Source organism: Netta rufina (genome assembly GCF_964035555.1).
Source record: "Netta rufina genome assembly, chromosome: 13".
In the NCBI taxonomy this organism is placed as follows: domain Eukaryota; kingdom Metazoa; phylum Chordata; class Aves; order Anseriformes; family Anatidae; genus Netta; species Netta rufina.
In genome coordinates, this window is record NC_140136.1 from 18,774,637 (window position 1) to 18,793,861 (window position 19,225).

At 34.7% G+C, this 19,225-nt stretch overlaps 1 protein-coding gene across 2 annotated transcripts in view; it reads right to left on the reverse strand.

Moving 5' to 3' along the window:
• Positions 1 to 579: 579 nt before the first annotated feature.
• Positions 580 to 19,225, reverse strand: part of PHKB (phosphorylase kinase regulatory subunit beta) — a 76,644-nt gene continuing 57,998 nt past the window's right edge. Inside the window, exons 21-31 of one of the 2 annotated variants that reach the window (XM_084294747.1) lie at positions 18,108 to 18,169; positions 17,856 to 18,018; positions 17,112 to 17,193; positions 14,516 to 14,573; positions 12,665 to 12,755; positions 11,371 to 11,573; positions 7,996 to 8,130; positions 5,938 to 6,067; positions 5,369 to 5,476; positions 3,970 to 4,110; positions 580 to 1,620 (exon numbers count right to left, since the gene is read on the reverse strand). In XM_084294747.1, the coding sequence (XP_084150873.1) occupies positions 1,483 to 1,620; positions 3,970 to 4,110; positions 5,369 to 5,476; positions 5,938 to 6,067; positions 7,996 to 8,130; positions 11,371 to 11,573; positions 12,665 to 12,755; positions 14,516 to 14,573; positions 17,112 to 17,193; positions 17,856 to 18,018; positions 18,108 to 18,169 (1,311 nt within the window). In that variant the 3' untranslated portion in view covers positions 580 to 1,482. Of the gene's footprint in view, positions 1,621 to 3,969; positions 4,111 to 5,368; positions 5,477 to 5,937; positions 6,068 to 7,995; positions 8,131 to 11,370; positions 11,574 to 12,664; positions 12,756 to 13,603; positions 13,695 to 14,515; positions 14,574 to 17,111; positions 17,194 to 17,855; positions 18,019 to 18,107; positions 18,170 to 19,225 lie in introns of both variants that reach the window. The other variant, XM_084294746.1, reaches the window with a different exon arrangement.

Consider the following 19,225-nt stretch of genomic DNA (forward strand, 5'->3'; position numbering starts at 1 on the left):
CAATTCTATAGCCCCTTACACAATATTAAACATACTAACACTCAATGTATCCAGAAATCACTAAACTGTGTTAGCCTTTATTCCCATGAACCACCCTCCACTGAATGGTTAAGTGCAAGGATGAGCGGTAGGACCACTATCCTGACTATTAACCCAAAATTAGCTTTTCTGACCTTCCTAATTCTCTGCATCCCTTGGCAAGGTATTTCTTAATAGCTTACTGTCCTCCTTCAAAAGCAAATTCTGCTACCATTTTGGTTTAAGAAGGATTGATTCTGTGATTGCTAGGGAAGTTCTGCAAATCAGGGAAGTACTAACCACTGCCTTTCTCAGTACTTCTCTCATACTGAGCTTCACTCCATCACTTCTGACATTAGTTTTGCCCTCTGACTTGAATTGCCTGCCTTTAATATCAAAATGGCAACAATTTATTGACAGTTGAATTGTAGTCTGTCTGTAAATTCCATTACTAAAATGTTTTAGGACCAGTTCTAAAGCTTTAGAAGTGGTTTTCACCCAGTAGCGCATTAAAAGGTTGCCACTAAACTCAGTGAGAGTCTGTGTATAACTCTAAAAGTATTTTTATTGAAAGTTCTCTTTTTAAAGCATTTTATTTTTATTACTTTTACCAAAATAAAGCATTTAGCATACAATGTTTTCACACATTTGGGAGACAAATAAATTTATCTTGAATTCTTTCATGCATTAATAGTTCATTTAATACAAAGCTGTTTCTTCAGTGATACTAATTTTAAATACAGTTTGCTTGCTTTTTTTTTTTTTATAAAAACTATTTATGTTGTTATCATGTGTTTCCCTTTATACAGATACTTAAACTGGGAAACCACAGTGATGTGTATTGCTAGAGCTTAAAAAAAGCCATTCTTTCACAATGAAACCTGTGTATCAAGTGGTAAATTAAAACCCAAACAACTAAATGCCTGCTGTTAATTGAACTGATTTTTTTTTTCTAAGAATAACAACTTCTTAATTATTTTACTTCTATTTTGTGTGAAAAAACAACAACAAAAAAGATCTAGGTTTTGCATTTCCACAGTTTGGTATGCATTATTTAACTACAGTATTTTCTGAATTTAATTTAGAATTTACAATAAACTTGTTTGTAATTATAAATAAATAAGAGAGAAATACAGTGTAAGATTCTGTTCTTATACCTAAGATACCAGTTATGGTGAATGCATAAATTTAATATCAAAGGTACAATACCATTCTACTTAATTAAGATATCACAGGACTAACTTCATGTGCTTCCAGTATCATGCTGCATAGTTGAGAAAGGAAAATTAAGGTGCACTTCGTGTCTTTAATGGCACTTTTTTTTTTTTTTTTTTTTTAGCAAAGGATGGTATACATATTTGTATTACTAGCCAGGGTTACTCTTCAAAACAGTATTTTAATACGTGCATGCAAAATACATAGAACCCTAAATAAAGCAGCAACTCCTATGCTGTATTTGAAGCTTTAGCTAACAGTACAAGGATCATCATTGCTTGATTTCACTTCCCCTTCCAGCAATAAGGTGATCACAGCCTTACTCAAGTAGCTGCACGTTCCCTTTTTTCCGACTGGGTGAGTGTTATAGAATGCAGTCATGTCATCCTGCAGGAAAGAGAAAAGATGTTTCTGTTAAGTGTTGATTATGTAAGGCAGACAAACTCAAGTGAACAGGAGAAACATCATGGATATGTTAGAAATGCAAATGTATTTTTCAAACGGTAAAGTTATAGTATAATTCTGTTCAATTTTCAGATATTTTCTACATGTACTATCTGAACATGTGGAAAACATTAATAAAGCATATTGTAGTATTTATATCCTTTCTGAATTTTCCAGTGCTACTTTCTCCGTATTGTTCAATTGTAATAGAACAATTGCTATCTTAAAACACGCAGATAAACGACTACTGTGTGGTAACTTACTGTGCTACCACAACATGATTGTGATCCAGGTCCATGAGTGCATGTGCAGAGATACTGACTAAAGATTTATTTAAAAATAAAAATTGAAGAAGTAAACTAAACCACAGTTAGCATTTCGTTAATCAGATAAGATTAGCAAATAGGTTTTCTTCACTGAACACCTGTTTTGCTCAGTTAATGATGTTAAAACAGCTGCTTTTTCTCCAATTACGTATTGGCTGTTATAATAAAGGTTCAACTCTTCAATTCAGGAAATAGGTTACTTTCCAATTATATTATTAAATCAAGGGTAGAAATTGTGTGATGAAACTATGAGACTTCTGTAGTTTTAGGGTGTGTTTGAAATTACTGGAGTAATCACTTTTAATACTAGTTACATGTTCAAAGGGGGAAAAAATCAAAATATTTGCAAACCAGTTGAATGGAAGAACACCTTTCAGACAAATTACGAGTTCTTCTAGCAGTATTTGTTACGAAAACCTGAGACAGAATATCATCAGATAGGCAACAGTTAACTTCCACTGGGCATATACTTTGGAAGAAGGACGCTAATGTTTCAGAAATTTTTCATGTATGTTGTTGTTGGAAATTCCAACTCTTTAAACATACTAATCACAACACTAAATTGGGATTTCTCTTTAACAGACAAAAGGCATCATTCTAACTAGGTCTTGGTTTAGTAAAAAAAGAAAATTCATCACTTAAATGGAAGCTAGGGCAGCATCAGTACAAATCATTTTTTGCATAGGATTTTTCTTTCAGTTTACAGCCATAGGGATTTCCAGCCTGTCACTGTAATTGGTAGCATATAACAAGATAGCGTGCAGAGCTGGCACTTAATAGCCATTTGTGTGGATGATATGTCTGGTTTTGCTATGGCTGCAACCACAAACTCATTACCCTCACAAAATGATGAGGCCAAAAGAAACATAATTTAAAGAAAACTATGTCCTTTTAAAAACAAAGGTATTGTGCAAGGTGACGTGTTGCTAAGGCTATGTGGCTTTCTTTCAAGTCTCATTACACAAAAGTAGTTACAAGAAAGTGAACCTTAAAACTTCTGAAAAAATACTTGAGGACCACATTCTTCCTCATCTCTAAGTAGCTAAACAACAGGCAGTGCTTTTGCATATAAGTGTTATGAACCAATAGGTTTTTCAGGGCTAGCACAGATCTCTCTGAATATATTGTGCACAATACAATGCCAGACCGAGCGAGCAAGAACATCCTCAGTAGCAGAGGGATTTGTCCCACTGCTTGACTCATTTCTTTCTTCAACCAGTCAAGTGAACCTGGCTTTACTACAGAATTACCGAGCTCTGAGGCACCAAAACTTGTAGTGAGACTGCTTACAGCCCTTTAAAGCATAAAACCTGAAATCCTAGTGAAGTAAATCTTAAAAACTACTTGATGATCAAGTTTTGTTTATTTGTTTTTTAAGCCTTAAAGATTAAAAGCTTGCTAGCTTGTGAATGCAACCACAGTGGAAAAATCAGTAGCTAACAGTTTTGGCTTTAAAATTCTTACATTAATATTGTCAATGAGTTCTTTGGTTAATAAGTTTTTCTTAGTATCTTAGTAACTAAAATCCTAAATTCATACTTGCTGAGCATTAGGTTTTGCTTCCTTACAAATTTCTGGTATTCTAAACTAGAAAACTATTCTAGTTTTGCACTGCAATTACCTCTTTACTGTTTTAGTGAACATCCTAAGCATTTCAGCTTTATCCGTTTCAGAGCTGGCTAACACTGTGAGTGTCCTTACTCTATTGCTTTGAATTCACAATTACAAATGAAACAAATAAACAAAGTAAGTGCATGTTTTACCTCTGCTTTTAGGCTTTTGGCAGACTTATGCAGCATCTGGGTATATTCATTTGTATTTGTGTTCTATTCTGAACTCCTTATCAATTTGCTTTTTATTTTTTCTCTGCACAATATTAAAAATAAAGCAAACTTCAACAAGAACAGTAGATGCTATAAGACACTTTCTGTCTTATAAAAGTCTTAAAAACAAGTATTTTACTCACTTGTTTCTCATCTCCCTTTGACCTGTTGTGATCTTTCTGAAAGTCACGAAATGCTTCTTGCACCACTTTGTCCAAGTCCACTTTGTCCTGGAACTCTAACTCTGGATTTCTCTCCAAAATAACAGATATGACCATCAACAACTAGAAGGCAGAAGAAGAAGATGGTAAGACTTCAATTTGTTAAAATTCAGGTTATACAAAAAGCATTGTAAATAACTGCATATGCTTGTTTCAAGCAGGAAGCAATTTAATAGTGGCACAGGTAAGTGTGTGGATAAAAGAACTGTGACTTTTATCAAAGAGTCACTGAAAAAAAAGCTGACCTTCATGAAAAGTTAGAGTTTCTGGTGACTACCTAGTTAAGGACACTGCAGAAAAGATTGACATTAACATCTCACGTTGGGAGTCAAGTTATTTTCCAGTTTATTCAGTTAAGTGAGAGGCTGCACAAACAATGGTGCTCAGGCAATGGAGAGAGTGAAAAGCAGCAGTGAACCTCAGCTATTGATGTTTTGATGTATACACATGGGATAATTGCACTATGGCAAAGTTCATAAACAGCAAAGCCAAGAGACACAAAAAATGTTGGTTCAAGAAAATGTACAGTTCTTTTATCTAAAAGATTTAAAATAGGAAGACAAGTATCATGAGTGACCTATAGAAGTAGGCAGTAGAATCTATATTGGTCATCTTTGTTTTTGATAACTTTGTTTTCTTTTAGCAAAAATTGGAGATGTTCCAGCAAGCAGCATGACCATTAGCTGTTAGCCAGAATTGAGATGGATTTGAGTTAATTTTACTGTGGGAAGAAAACTCGCAGGCATCAGAGACACATGCTTGGGAACTAACAATGAACACTGCTGACAGCACAGATGTCAGTTACCAAAGGTACATATGCTCTTGATCTGTTCTAGAAGTATCCATTATTAGCTGCACTGGTGGGGGAAGGAGTTTAAAGAAGTCTCTTGCTTTAAAACCCTAGGAAACTGAAAGTTGAGTCAGTAACACAAAGCAGCTTGCTAGAAAGCTACAGCAAAATGGGAAAGAAGAAGCTATTGCAGGGCAAACTGATGTTTTAGAGCACATTTTTCCCTAGACTTGGAAAATCACTAAGAAAAGGCACAGGCTAAGGACTTAATATAACAATTAGTCTTCGTAAGTATATTGGCACTCTCATTAGTATTTACTTATTTGCTAAAGAAGGAAAACAGTGAAAATTTAATATATTCTGAGCATGCTAACAGTAATCAGTTTAATCACACAAAATGCTTGGAGAAAGCACTGAAGCAATTGTTTGTATTTAAAATTATATTTCTACAAATTTTATTTATTTATTTATTTATTTTAAGCAGAAACACACATGCACATTATGAAATTCCTTCCACTGTAGGCCACATACCTCTACAATAATTTGCCTGTATTCTGGCTGGTCAATATTTTGCAGCATATCTTCAACTAGGAGGGAAAAATTCATTTCGTACATCGTCATATCCGATAAAGTTGGTTGCTGAAAAATGAATAATACTTTTACAGAGAAAAGATTGTTTGCATTAAGTCACTCCCCACCCCAATACAGCCTGTGTGCTTGCTAAATAAATAATACACAGCTAAAAAAAATATGACCACTGCAGCATCAAATACGAAGCAGATTTCAGAGCCTGTGACAGCACAGCTTTGGACTCCATGACTTGGAAAAGGCGTCTTAGTCTTATAATCCTACAAAAATGTTATAACAGAAGTAAATTACTTCCATTCTATCCTATTTGCACTTTACTCAGAACCAAAAAGTAAGTATGATTTAAAAAATATATATATATATATATATATATATATATATCAGAAAAGGAACAAATTATCCTGAAGTCATATATTATGGTATTATGGCGTACAATAAATATTACAATTAATGGTGAATGGTATTATTGTTAATGTAGAGCAGAAATAATTGAGCACCTGTGCATGTTTTACCTGTGGTAAAAATTTCCCTGCTACTATTAAACCATTAGGAGTTCTCTCCAAGATCTGCCACACCCTGTCATAGAATCCAGCAGGAGTTCGATTCAGAGAACCGTCTATTTGTCGTCTGTTAAGCCAGCCTCTGTGGACAAATGAAATTGATAGTTGGAAACAAAAAGCTGTTTCAGATTCTGAACCAAGTCACATGTTCCGTGGTATAAGCCAGTAAGGTAAGCAGTGATAGCAAACACCTATTAATGATGCATACACAGTACATGTTGTGCCTGGGATGTTAGGCTCTGAAGAGAATAAAATCACGATGCTCAGAAAGTAGTGGTTAGAATGTCATTCTTATGTGTGTGTTTGTGCTTTATGTACCTGGAGGGAAAAAAAAAAGCCACACACACAAAGAAACTGTGAAGTCTATCCATTGCAGTACAGTAAAGGTAATAGACTTGGAGAAAGCACTGACATAAAAAAGCACTCACATCATGTCTGTCAATTAAGTCGCAGAAGACCAAAACATGCATAAAACAGAAGCCACTGTGTATTTAGCAACAAAATTTGTTTGGTTCCCATGACAGGCAAATTTATAAGCTCAGAAAAAAAAAAATCCATTTTATTAACTATCATAGTAAGACTTGTTTCCTCATACCATATAGGCAAAACAAGTGATTATATAAATATAGCTCAAAGAAATTCCACATCCATAAAATATAAAATGTGGTAGGTAGTGGATTAGAAAAAGCTATCATCCTACTTCAAATACCAGGTTAGAAAAATGCATTTCAGCACAATTGCTAAAGGTAGATTAGCATGGGACAAAAACGTCTGATAGATCAGCAACAGAATTCTAAGAACTGGCAGCCATCGATATGATTCGTATTGGTGGTTTCAAAGTACAGGATTAGTCTTGAGTAGCAGTACTGCACATACTTAACAGAAAAGTTTTCCCAAACGTTGTTGTCCACTGTTAGTTTGCAAATTTTTAGTAGAGGAACTGTTTTCATAAGGTAAGAGTACTGACAACTCCCCTTTGAAGCAGAGCTCTGATTACAAGTAAATTAACACTTTTGTTAAGGTTTTGAGAGAAATAACATCAACATCAACACGAGACAGCAACTAAAAAGCTGGTATTAATAACTGCAACAGAGACACTGAAAAGCATGTGAGAAAATACAGAATATATAGTATAGTGGCCTATAGAGAGATTCCACATCATACAAATTAAATAAAAGGGAACAGAGACCACATTAAGGAGTTTGTTTCTCAAGCGTTAAAAGACTACAGATCTAAAAAATAGAATGGATTTTAAAAATAGAGTGGATTTTGAATTGGGCAGGAACAAAATAGTATGATGTGAGCAAAAGTTGTAGTTGCCATCATCTAGTCAGTGAAGGACTAGAAAAATTATCAGCAGTATTATGTGCCAAAGTTTAATCTAATTTAACTAGAAGTAAAACCTATGGGAGGACTTTTAACTTCAGTCTTTTCAATATAGGTAAGTGGAAATATTGTAATTTTAACTTTTTTTTCTTGCATGCCTGCATCACAATGAATGCTCTTTCTGGCAACTTATAATCCTTTCTCCAAACTGTAACTAGTTTCAGGCAGCAAAGCTCTCTCTTCAGTATTCTAGAGAAAATCCATTCCTGATTCATATAAGCTAGAAAAAAAAGGCCCTGAGCAGCAGACAAACTTAATTTTGTCTTCCTTAGGATGAGTTACTTAAGTAGGCAGTATTGACTAGTTCTGACTCCTTTCCCTACATTGAGGAATATAATGCTTCACAGTATTGCCAAATCATATAGATTATTACTGTAAGTTAAGGCTTCCACAAGGATAAGGGTGAAAAATTAAGCTGCACTACAAAAGAAACAACTGTAAAACTTGGATACAGATGAAAGAATGAAAAAGTGCACCTTTTCTACCTCTCCTTAAGTAAGTGTTACTACTGATTGCAGATACCTGCTGATTTAAGATGTATACAAAGTATTTCAGAAATGCAAATTACTTGAACAGTCTATTAGGAATGAGGACAGGTGACACGAACTCCACGCATCTCATTACCTCCCCTGCTGCTGTGGTTGAAGAATATCCAGCAAAAGCTGCTTCACTTCACTAGGGGACATCTGGTACAGGTCCTTGGCTGGCATATCTCCGGCACGGAATTTCAATTCATACTTCATAGCATGGATAATCCATCTGCAGTAAAGGGAGGAAAACATTCATTAATTAAATACAACATTTGCAAAGATAAAAATTTAGTCCGGTAAAATACCTCAGGAAAATTCCACGTCATCCTGTTTGTATTCTTTTGCTGTCAGGACATGGTTATAGCATCAAATACTCTACTGTTCTTACTGTTTTGTGGCATTTGCTCAGATTTTGCATTTGTTTGCCTAATGACTTTCAGTTTATATCATATTGCATAGTTTTTAAGAAATAGGTTGTGAAGCATACTTTTCACAGGGAAGATATATTCACTACATATCTTCCTACATTCCACGTTCATGAAAACAAAATTTACCTGATTTCTGATGTTACAATTCCTACTCAAAATTATGGTCTTGACAGTATGTGCATTTTGCTGATGAGCTTAGGAAAGAAAATTAAATTGTTTTACATTGAAAAAAACTTCAAGGCTTATTATAATAGTTTTAGCCTTTGAAGCCCCTTTTTGCAGTCTATCACAGTTCTTTTGCTACTCCTTTTTGAAAATAAATTGATTAAATAAAACCTTAGAAACTGATGATTTTTCAACCTTAGGGACTTGAGAATCAGGACTTTGCAAGTTATTGATGGAAAATGCTGGTTTTTCTTCTGCACATAATATAAAACAATGCTGCAGCTTCAAATGTAATATTAAAGATGAAATAATACATATGAAGCAGAGTAACTGAACATCCACATTGTTTTAGTTCAAGTAGCTATTTCTGTCAAAAGGGTAAAGAAACTTCACTAGTTTTTGTTCACATGGCCTACCATACAACACACAATCAAGTCTGGGATATGTCAAAAGAGCTGTTTTACTCTGTTTATCAGAGAGAAAAGTGAAGTATTGCTAAAATATTTACCTTGTCAGCAATATAGCCACATTCTGAAGGTATGTTATTACTTGACCTACAAAGACTTTTTGTTTCCCTAAGTCAAGTCACAGACTTTTGTACTGAAGGATTTTTTTAATATAACTGCATAGAATTTTGTCAGGCCAACCAATTCCATGTTGTTTTACATTTGAGGTTTCTAGGATCATTCACTGAAGGTACAAGATGTGAGGAGAGTATGAGGCAACATGGGCATACTACATTGTCCAGAACACACTTCTTTTACTTAATTTACTGTGTGAATAGCATTCGTCTCTTGTTACTAAAATTAACAAACAGAACTGACTGGAATTGTTGTGTTTTTCTCAAATACATCTTTATGCAAGTCATTCGGTAGTCTTTTCTGTTTACACTGGGCTATGTGACATCGCAAAGTGAGGAGTGGACCTCCTACCAAACTTCACAGATAAGGGGTGGGTAGAAGTTGGTTGATTGGAGGTTTTTACAGTAATAGGACTGTCAAGAACTTGATCTATTTCAACACGAAACCCTGAAAACAAATCAATAACAAGACACTAAATCAAATCATTATCAAACTGGAACACTCGTTCTGTGAGAAGGTTAATAATTCTGCTCACTGGAGTGGGTGATAACACTAGAATAAAAGGAAATTGAATCTCTAGAATTAAGCTTGGAAGAAAGAAAACAAAAAACTGCAAAAAGGGATTAGTTGCAGAGAATGAGGAAGAGGAAGAGGAGGAATAACATGGACCTATAGAGGCTACAGAAAGTGTATTTAAGTGAAAGATGTACTTGCAGTTAGATGTAACACAGGTGATTTGATTGAGAAGGTTTTGGTTTTATAATGACTGGGGAGTACTTCTAATGTAGTAATAGGAATCTTACATGGTAGAAAAAAGACTGCTGGTATCTACCTCCAGTGCTGAAATGTCAAGTGTTCCGTATTTTTTGATAGGGAAAACATAAGTTCTAAGCTTAAAGGCTATTCATTAATTCTGTAAAGTTCAGTCAGTAGCACCTGTCCTCTTCATAGAGGTTACTTAGCCAAATGCATGTCTGTTCCTAACTGTGAAAAAATAGATAGCACTGTAGATAGCAATGTAAATGCAGATACCGTGGAATATGATAGCACTGAAGCATGAACTATTTGCAGTCATATTATCAAAGAACTAAGAAGAACAATCAATTTGGTAAATGATGTTTCAGGCTTGAATCATGTTTGTGGTTCCTAAACTATATATAGCTTAACCTTGATAAGCAGTCAAGAAGCATTGTGCATGTCTGTAATAAGGATAGTAATTTTTCATTTTCAAGAATAAAAGACTTTTAGCATCACATTATAGGATCAATCAGGTTTTTCTTTACCATGGCAGATGCATGTTTGTGTAGAGATCTGCTCTTGAACTATGTCTTCATTATGCCAGATGTTGGATACTCAGATTCACTACCTAGATGCCTTACAATATTCTAGGGATGTCTTAAATGCTACACGCATTTGAACTACAGAAAGCTTTTGTTACCTGAAGTTCCCATTACAGAGAACGCTGTAGAAGAACAAGCTATCTTTTTATGCAGCTTATTGTGCTGAAGCTCTGAAAAGAAATAGTTTAAGTATCTTGAAACACCATCTCCAAGGGATTTGTTGCTGGACTTTTAAGACTGAATTAGACAAAATTGTATTTCAAGCTCATTATATTAAAACTATATTAAAAGCTCAGCACTTACTGGAAACTACAGAATGCAACTATAAGCACATCTTGTCTTGGAGGATTTTTTCATTTCAGAAGGGAATCAAATTCATGCTGTATCTTTCCTAGATTGTTCCATTTATAAAGTCTCCCCCCTTTTACCCATTCGCCCCAAACCTACATACACAAGTATCTGCTTGAGTGAGCAAAAACTGTTGAAAAGCTTTACTGCCACTGTCTGCTAGGTGATCCAGGTAGAACATTGTGCCTGTTGACTACTGGCAGGACAGGGTGACCTGGAGGTTGCGTGCTTACTACTAACCATTTGTTGTACAAAATGCATCTGTAAAATCCCACTATAATGTTTTTGGTTTTGAAGCCCTAACCTGATAAAAATCAAGCATTTAGAAACCCTACAGTTCACCACATTAACGGAAAGCTTCAAGTAAGATATTATAGGGACCACCATTCCTCCACTTTATACTGTTGACTGGCAAATATAAGGCCTGTTATGTACCCACTTTTGGCATGATAATTTAAAGCAGGCTTCCTAGAAATGTAAAATTGAAGCATACCCATTTTGCTGCATCATATTATATATAACCTTTTTTTGCAATGTAACAATCTCTGTTGAAGCGTATATATTCCCCTGCAATTCTAGTAGTAAGCAAAACAGATAGTTTACTGACCCAATTCGTATCTTCAGCATGCCACTGAAAAGTTCAGGTGAATTTGATATGATCCAACCAATATGGATGACGAGTTCCTGCTGAACCACAGCTTCTCTTTCATCTTGTAGATGACATTTTTCATAGATGATGTTCTTAATGACTCCTGGGGATAAGGGATTAGAAATGACTTCTTCCTCTTGGCCAAAAGCTCCAAGTGTCACCTGCAGTATATTGAAGACAATTCAGAGGATTTAGACAGGAATAAAAACACCATAGAAGGAATTCATAAACTAAGCTTCATGAGCTCTGCTTTTCATGCACAAGTTTCACAACACAAAAATAATTGATTGTCAGTTCTTGACAATTGCTAACAGTGTTAGGCAGATGCTATTAAAATAACAAAATTCAGTGAAGACCACAGTAAAAATGGAGATTTTTTTTCCCATATGGAAACAGAAATGCAAGAATGTTGCTTTGGGTTCAACACTGGGTGTATAATCAAGCCTGGACAGCAGGTTTAGATGTTGTTTCATTTCTGGCATTGAGCTTTGGAGCTTACTTAAAAATAGGAATTTGCTTCATTCTGAATTTTGTTTTCTTATTTCTAATAGCATCACAGAAGTTACAGCCTTCATTTTAAGAAATTATATTATAATGCTGGTACTGGATTGTTCAACCACAAAAAATTAAATAAAGATTAATAAATAAAACTTTAATTTGCTTTTAATCTAGTGTCAATGAAACACAATAACACTAATTTTTCTCCTATAATAAAGATATTTATTATAAAGGGATTGACAAATGCAAGTTTGGTTAAAAACCTGAAAATAAACAGCTGAAAATCATGCTACATGCAGATGCACCTTCCTCTATGCCTGCACAGTGCTAGAGGCACACACACAGACCTCAGTCTGGAGTATAATAGGGACATAGTAAAATTGCATATACATATATATTTTATTCTAAAAATACATAATATTCAATTACTACTACTTGGAAATAGTTCTGCATAAATTTAATTAATACTACTGTACTGGGAGAAAAATTTAAAAGTCCTCTATAGGAAGGGAAGAAATTATGATTAAAGTCTGCTTGGAGCAGAAAACTAAAATCTATAAAAATTTATTAGCCTATAGTATATCCAAATATTAAATATATTTTGATTTTCTCTAGCTTTTTCTTCTTCAGAAAGGATATTTTAAACTATTGGGTACTTTTAAAATAAGCATCTGCAGCCTTCAAAATGAAAAAAGGCCGTTTATTTATTTTCTGTTATCACTCCTTAATACATTTCTGAAAATTGAAGACTTACCTGCTTGCCCTGAACTAAAACATTAGTAATAGATGGTGCAAGGCTGTCCACTAGTTTACCTAAAAGACTTGCTGCGAAGCGCACAACAGACCTGAGGGTAGAAAACAGAGCAATCCCACTACATATCAAAAGCTAGTTTAATGAATTCATATATAATTTTGAGGTATGCCACAGCATTCATAGCTCCCCAAATTAACTGAATACATACAATATTTATAATGTGGAATTCAGATCAGATTTTTATATTCTCTTGTCTAGATTTTCATTTTTTAGTCTAGATATAGGTTAATGGATCAAAAATAAATTAGTTAGAACTCATTAAACTACAGATGCCATAAAAAGCCTGTTCTTTTCTCCGCATCATCTTGAAAAGCATGAAATGCCAACTTCTCTTTTGTGACATTTTCTTCATTGTGCAAGATAAGCAAACAAAAATAAGGTAACTTTTTAGGCCACGTCACAAAGATGTTGCAAGAGAAAGTACAACATGTAACATGAAGGCTTTGGTTTCTTTTCCAGTGAGGTAATGTTTTACATGTACTGCACGGAAAAAAAAGACTTGCGTAAACTGCTTGGTTTCAGATGGGCTGTGTGTAAAAAAACAATTTTATATATCAACAAGACGTTTAAAGATATAAATATCTTTAATTACAATTTTTCCTGATAAAATGCAAACTTAGTAGACCTGTATTCAAGCTTTTCTAGCACAGGCTTTGAGGTTGCTAAGAATCATTCATTACCAGAGCTAATGAAAGAGTTGTAATATCCTATAGTGTTAGTATAAAATTCAAACAGTCGATGTTGATTCCTGTGAATATTGCTACGCACTTTTTAAGATCAAGAGCAAAGCATCTCAAAAATGCATTAGCTGATACCATCAAAATGCAAAAAAGCCAAAAAGTCTCATGGAGTTCCATTTCAGACCTCTGGGCACTTTACCTGTTTCCCATGTACCAGTAAAGTAGTAATATGTGGGGCTATAGAAGAAGAAAATTTCTGTGCAAATGCAGCACTGTAGCGCAACACCAACCTATATGTATGTCACATGGCAATCATGGAAGAGAAATGAAAAACAGTTTACATATTTTGTTCCTAAAATACTTTTGGTTATTATTCCTCAAAAAAACACAGTCAGGGTATTTTGGTTCTACCTTACTATCGGCAAAGGCCCATTTCACTACATGAACTAACTAAAATGAAAAATGGTTTTTAAATTTATAGTCTCTTCTGTTATGAATAGTTACAGAGCGAGAGAACAGAATTCAGGACAGGCTCAACTCACTTCTTTGATAATAAGAAATGACATTTCTACTGAGCTTCAAGGCAAAGTAATTAATTAACAACATGTAAATACTAGCCTAGTTTCTGAAACCTTCTGAAGTTATTGTGACAAAGTCAGGCTCAAAGTAAATTACTTCAGGGGGAGTAAGCAAACTGCGTAAGTGTATCAACTTAACTGATTTGTATTTGATCACCAGACTTGCTACAGAAAGCTAATAGAATTATTTTACCATACCATGGAAGAAATAACAATATTAGTATTCTTATTTTTTCCTCATTATTTGAGCTTAACTAGAACTGTACATCTCCAATAATTCTCATAACAAAAACAGCTTGCTATTCTGCATTTCAAAAAACAATGCCAAGGAAATAATTCTTATTTTTGTTTAAGCATTACAGACAAGATCTTCAGCTGCAATGAAACAATACAGTATTGTCAGTAAAACTGTCCTTTCTTCCACTTCTCTAAGCATGTAAGGGGAACCAGCTTTACTTTCTGTAAACACATTAGGAAAAAAAAAAAAAAAAAGGTGTAAACCAAAAGGAACATAATGACATCTGTATACAAACCAGAGTTTTTTGCTGCCAGCTCGTCTATAGATTCTTTCAATATGTTCACGAACAGTACCTAAACACATTTTTTAAAATAAAAAATAAATCAAAAAAACAAAATCAAACAAAAAAAATCCACATTAAAGAGATGCATACTTTTTCTTTTAATATAAATAAGGCAATTTTGATTAGACCAGATAATTCTGAATCAGCTCTAGCAAAGCACTTAGGTATTGTGCTTAACATATAAGACTTAGATACAATTAAGTCCCCTATCATTCAACTGTATGCTGTTACACAAGAAGCCAAACCAAACTTCAGCTGGACTTTCTGCTCCTGTTATGACATAGCTCATTGTTGGGATATATTGGGAAAATCAATTTATGCAATGATTTGGCCTAGAAGGTACATCTCCATGGTAAGGTACATCCTCATCAAACTGCAGATTATGTTTTGGTTATGGGATGAAGCACTTTCTCGTGCTAAAGCAGCATCAGTCATGTCTTGTGTTTGACAGTGTAGTTCAGTCAAGTGATGCTATGTTTGGACAAAGGTTGTCGTTGTGATATCCAAGAGATGATTTGTTTTCAACTTTGTATACGAACAATAGATCACCTGATTAATCATCCGAGACTTGAGGCTTTCCTTTTACAGGAAGCTGGGAGAGTATGAAAGAGAGGGGTTTGCACTGCTTTGTGGCTCTTCCCTGAATTACCAAAACAAAGTGACCACAAAGATACCAAAGGTACAGTGTGATCTAGCTTTGGTATTCGGGTACATTAGAGCACTACTCTAGTGAAGCTAATTATTACTTTTGCAAAGTACTGGGAATATTTGACACATACACACGACATAATTATTACTGCTACTTTCCCTCTCTAAGCTGATTTTCTGTCTGCCAAAAACAAAGAGAACATTTTGTTAAGTGCTATATATTAGACTAGCATGACGCTGTACAAAAATGACTTAAAAAAGATGGCAGAAAATGAGAAGAGCACTGCTTCAAAGTCAAAGCAGACAGTCCAGCATTTGGAAAAGACAAAGTACAAGGGGATATTACATTAATAAGAAGAGAGAGCATTCTTGTGTCAGTCCACAGTTGATCATACTGCATCAGCTTGGTGTAATGGTATCTCTCCAGTTGTACAGGGATCAAGTGGGAACCATTATGTTGAAAGTAAAAATGGTGACAAATATATTATTTAAGCTTCAGTTAGCTTCTAAATTTTAAATTCTCAGATAGAATGTCAGTGTTTCTGATGCCAGACACTGGTAAACAGTAAATTCATCTGTAGCAACAACAGTGGAAGTTGACTCAAAATCGTAGCTAGTGCCTGTCAGCTGGAACACACAAGGTTCTTCAGCTTTTAATTTCAGATTTATTTTTTATTGATTGTGTGATTATTTAATGTCAATTTCAGTAATCTCTAACTGTAAGAGGACAGGAACTTTTAGTCAGTGACTCTGACTGTTTAAAACAAGGTGCATATTAATGAGGTTATCACCATCTACTGTTTCATACTGGATTGCACAAGATATCTATACAAGTTAGGTCTGAACAGTCAGAGGCACAACAACACTTCTTTGACCTAAACGGTGTCAGTGGTCAAACGCGGTTATGTTGGTTGCTTACACAGTAAGTCTGCCTCAAGTTGTTCCCAGTGCGCGGAAGGACACGACCTACTAAGAACCAAAGAAAGCTACTGAGGCTCTTGAAGTCCAACGACAGTACAGGCAGTGGTGGTGAAAAGCCTGCTGCATGTGCTCAGACCATGACTTCGGATTGACACTGTATTTCAACAATACACTGTGCATCAAACAATGGTTTTTACTCCACTTTACATTGTTTTCTATGACATTCTTAATACAGCAGTACTGACATAATGTGTATTTATATCAAAACGACAATTCTTCATCACAAGAAACAGCTGTCCTCTATCAAAATTATGAAGCAGGGATCTATAACATGAAGTGCTAAGTTACACTGCTTGAGGAATAACTAAATGAGTATTATTGAATCTTAACGTTCCTCTTTTTCCAAGAAGTACTCATACATAGTATGATGTAGCTAACAAAATCTGTGGGGAAAAAACCAAAGCAAAACAATCTTGCAGCACAAGCTGCAAGTCCAAGTAGCCTGTTCTGGATTATTTTACATGAGTTTAAATCTTGTGCTGTAACCCAAAGCCGTAATATAAAATTCAAGTAGAATAAACTTTACAGATATATTGAAATAACAACTGATTACCTAAGATTAAAATGAAAAATTCAATATAGTTTCACACATTTCAGACTAAATGTTACAAATGCGCAAATTTGTCTTTAGTTTCAGTTTTATATACAAGGTCAAATCCCCAATTTCTTACATGCATGTGTTCAGAATTACAAATAGAGACAGCAACTGCATACAATATAGAAGAGTTCATATGCTTAGCAGCTCATTCCTCACCACACTGTGAATTTGCATGTCCCATTTAATGCAGCAATTGCTTTAATGGCAAAGAAAATAGCTACAGAACTGCTTGCATGCATAGCCATTATTCATGTTCATTACAACTAAAAATACAGCTGCTTCCTGAAATATTCAGGATACTCAAATGACAGAAGCTCCTACCTTCCTTGGTGATAAAATTCGGTCCTTCCCTTTTAAGCAATATACTTGAAAGTAATGCTTGACTTGCAAGGCAATTGCAGTCCTTAAAAAAACAGCAACAACATAACCACAAATAGCCTTCAGATTTTCAGTGAAGCAAAAAACAGAAAAGCTATTAAAAATATTAAGTGAAAACAAAAGGCCTGTAATAATTTGGCCTCAGAAATGTTTCCCGATTTTCTGCTCGTGGGTCCTGTCGTTTACAGCTGAAATTCTAGTAATATCATAGGGAACCATATAGAATATTTTCTGTGCTCCTGCTGGGCACTGGATCTAGAAACAGTCACTGGCAGTTTTCTTCTAGATACAGGAAAAACAACAGATTGGACTTTCCCTCAATATCATTAAGAAGTTATCAGTTTATCAGTGAACATCGACTGTTGAAGTCTTTTGGACTTCAGTCTAGAAATAAAGTATTTATTTATTCATAAGATGCATGACAAATTGATCCCCTTTTTTTTGGTCATTTATTACCAGAAGATTTGGATAGCTGGGGGAAATGGAAGCCAACAGTTACAGCATGACAAGCCAGAAAGTACTGGTAAGTATGAAGAGGCACATCAGACGTTTTATGTCACTAGCTGTATTATTAACATTGAACCATAGCAGTCATCATGTTGATCTAATTAGGCCACTATGTACCAGTATACAGTATGTTATTTCATGAGAATGAAGTTACACTGCATTTTTATCAAGTTTTCTTACATTAAGTTTCTGCAGAATCTCATATGTTGACTTGTTTTTCCAGTCATTAATATTTACGTCTGGTTGCTGCTCAAGTTCAGAAGCGTTTGGAGTGCTAGACTGTCTCTTGACTTTTGAATGTTTTGGAAGATCCAGCTCCTCCAAACTCTTAAATACAGGAACCCTGAAAAATAAGTATTTCATTTCTTCACAGTTCAAAAAAACATTTTAATTATCAAATACTTCATCATTATTATTTACACATAGCCTTACTCTTCTGTTTCAGTGATTCTTAGGAAGTCAAGTTGCTCAACAACTGCTCCAGATATTAACGTCTGAAATGAAAAATTTGACAATTAAAATTTAAAAAGAGGCAGAAACGTACGTAAGTATATAGTTGTTGTTTGATCTAGGAGCCATGTTCTCCATATGATGCTGAAACATTTCCAGATGTTTCCATCTGGAAAGTAGTTTCTATACAGTTCCAAATATTTTTACAATTCCATGGTGTTTTTCCTTTTTTCTTAAGATCTCACTTAGGACAAAAGAAGTCCCTCAGGGCTGCTTTCTCTTTTATGCTGGGGTTCTGCTGTTCCTGTTATGTGCCTGGAACATACACCTTAACCTACCAATATCCAGCTCTGCTCCCCCAAAAAGCACACCTGACGAAAATACCTGAGATCAAGGATTCACATTCCTTAAGAGTCCAGCATGATACCCCTGTTCTGGATCATAATGCTTTTCGTTTCAGGTACATCTGAAGGATGGCTACTTTTCCTGTCAGTCTTACTGGTCTTTCAGGAAAGCACAAAATAATAGCACTTTCTACTCTGTAGTCATTTCTTAATGCAAGCATGCCTGCCCTGAAGTGTACAGATCAAGTGCAGCTTATGATTATTTCTCTCAGAATATTACAAACCTGAAACTCAGTGTTTCATATATATAATGTAGTAATTACAATTAATTCACTCCATTCTTTTATGAAACATTATACCACAATATTTTTAAGAATGCTTTTTGATGATTCTCATTAGCTAAACAAAATTGAGCACACTCTGAATGTTTAAGTTCCATTTTCATTATATACAAGTTTGCAGTAAAATATAGATACTGTAAAATGACTGAAAATAAAAAAGGCAGAAGTGTTAAAAGGGCACACATTTTTAAATGAAATCACATTTTGTGTACTTTACAAGAAAAAGGAGCTTTCATCCAATTTGAGACACACATCCTATCTCTAAGCACTTTTAGACATATGCATCTAAATGAAGCGGATGAAGACTTCACAAAGATTCAATATATCTTCTGTTGGAATGCATGAATTATTTAAGAAAACACCACAAGTTAGACACATCCCTTGTTCTTGCCCCAACTTCTCCCCCATAATGAAA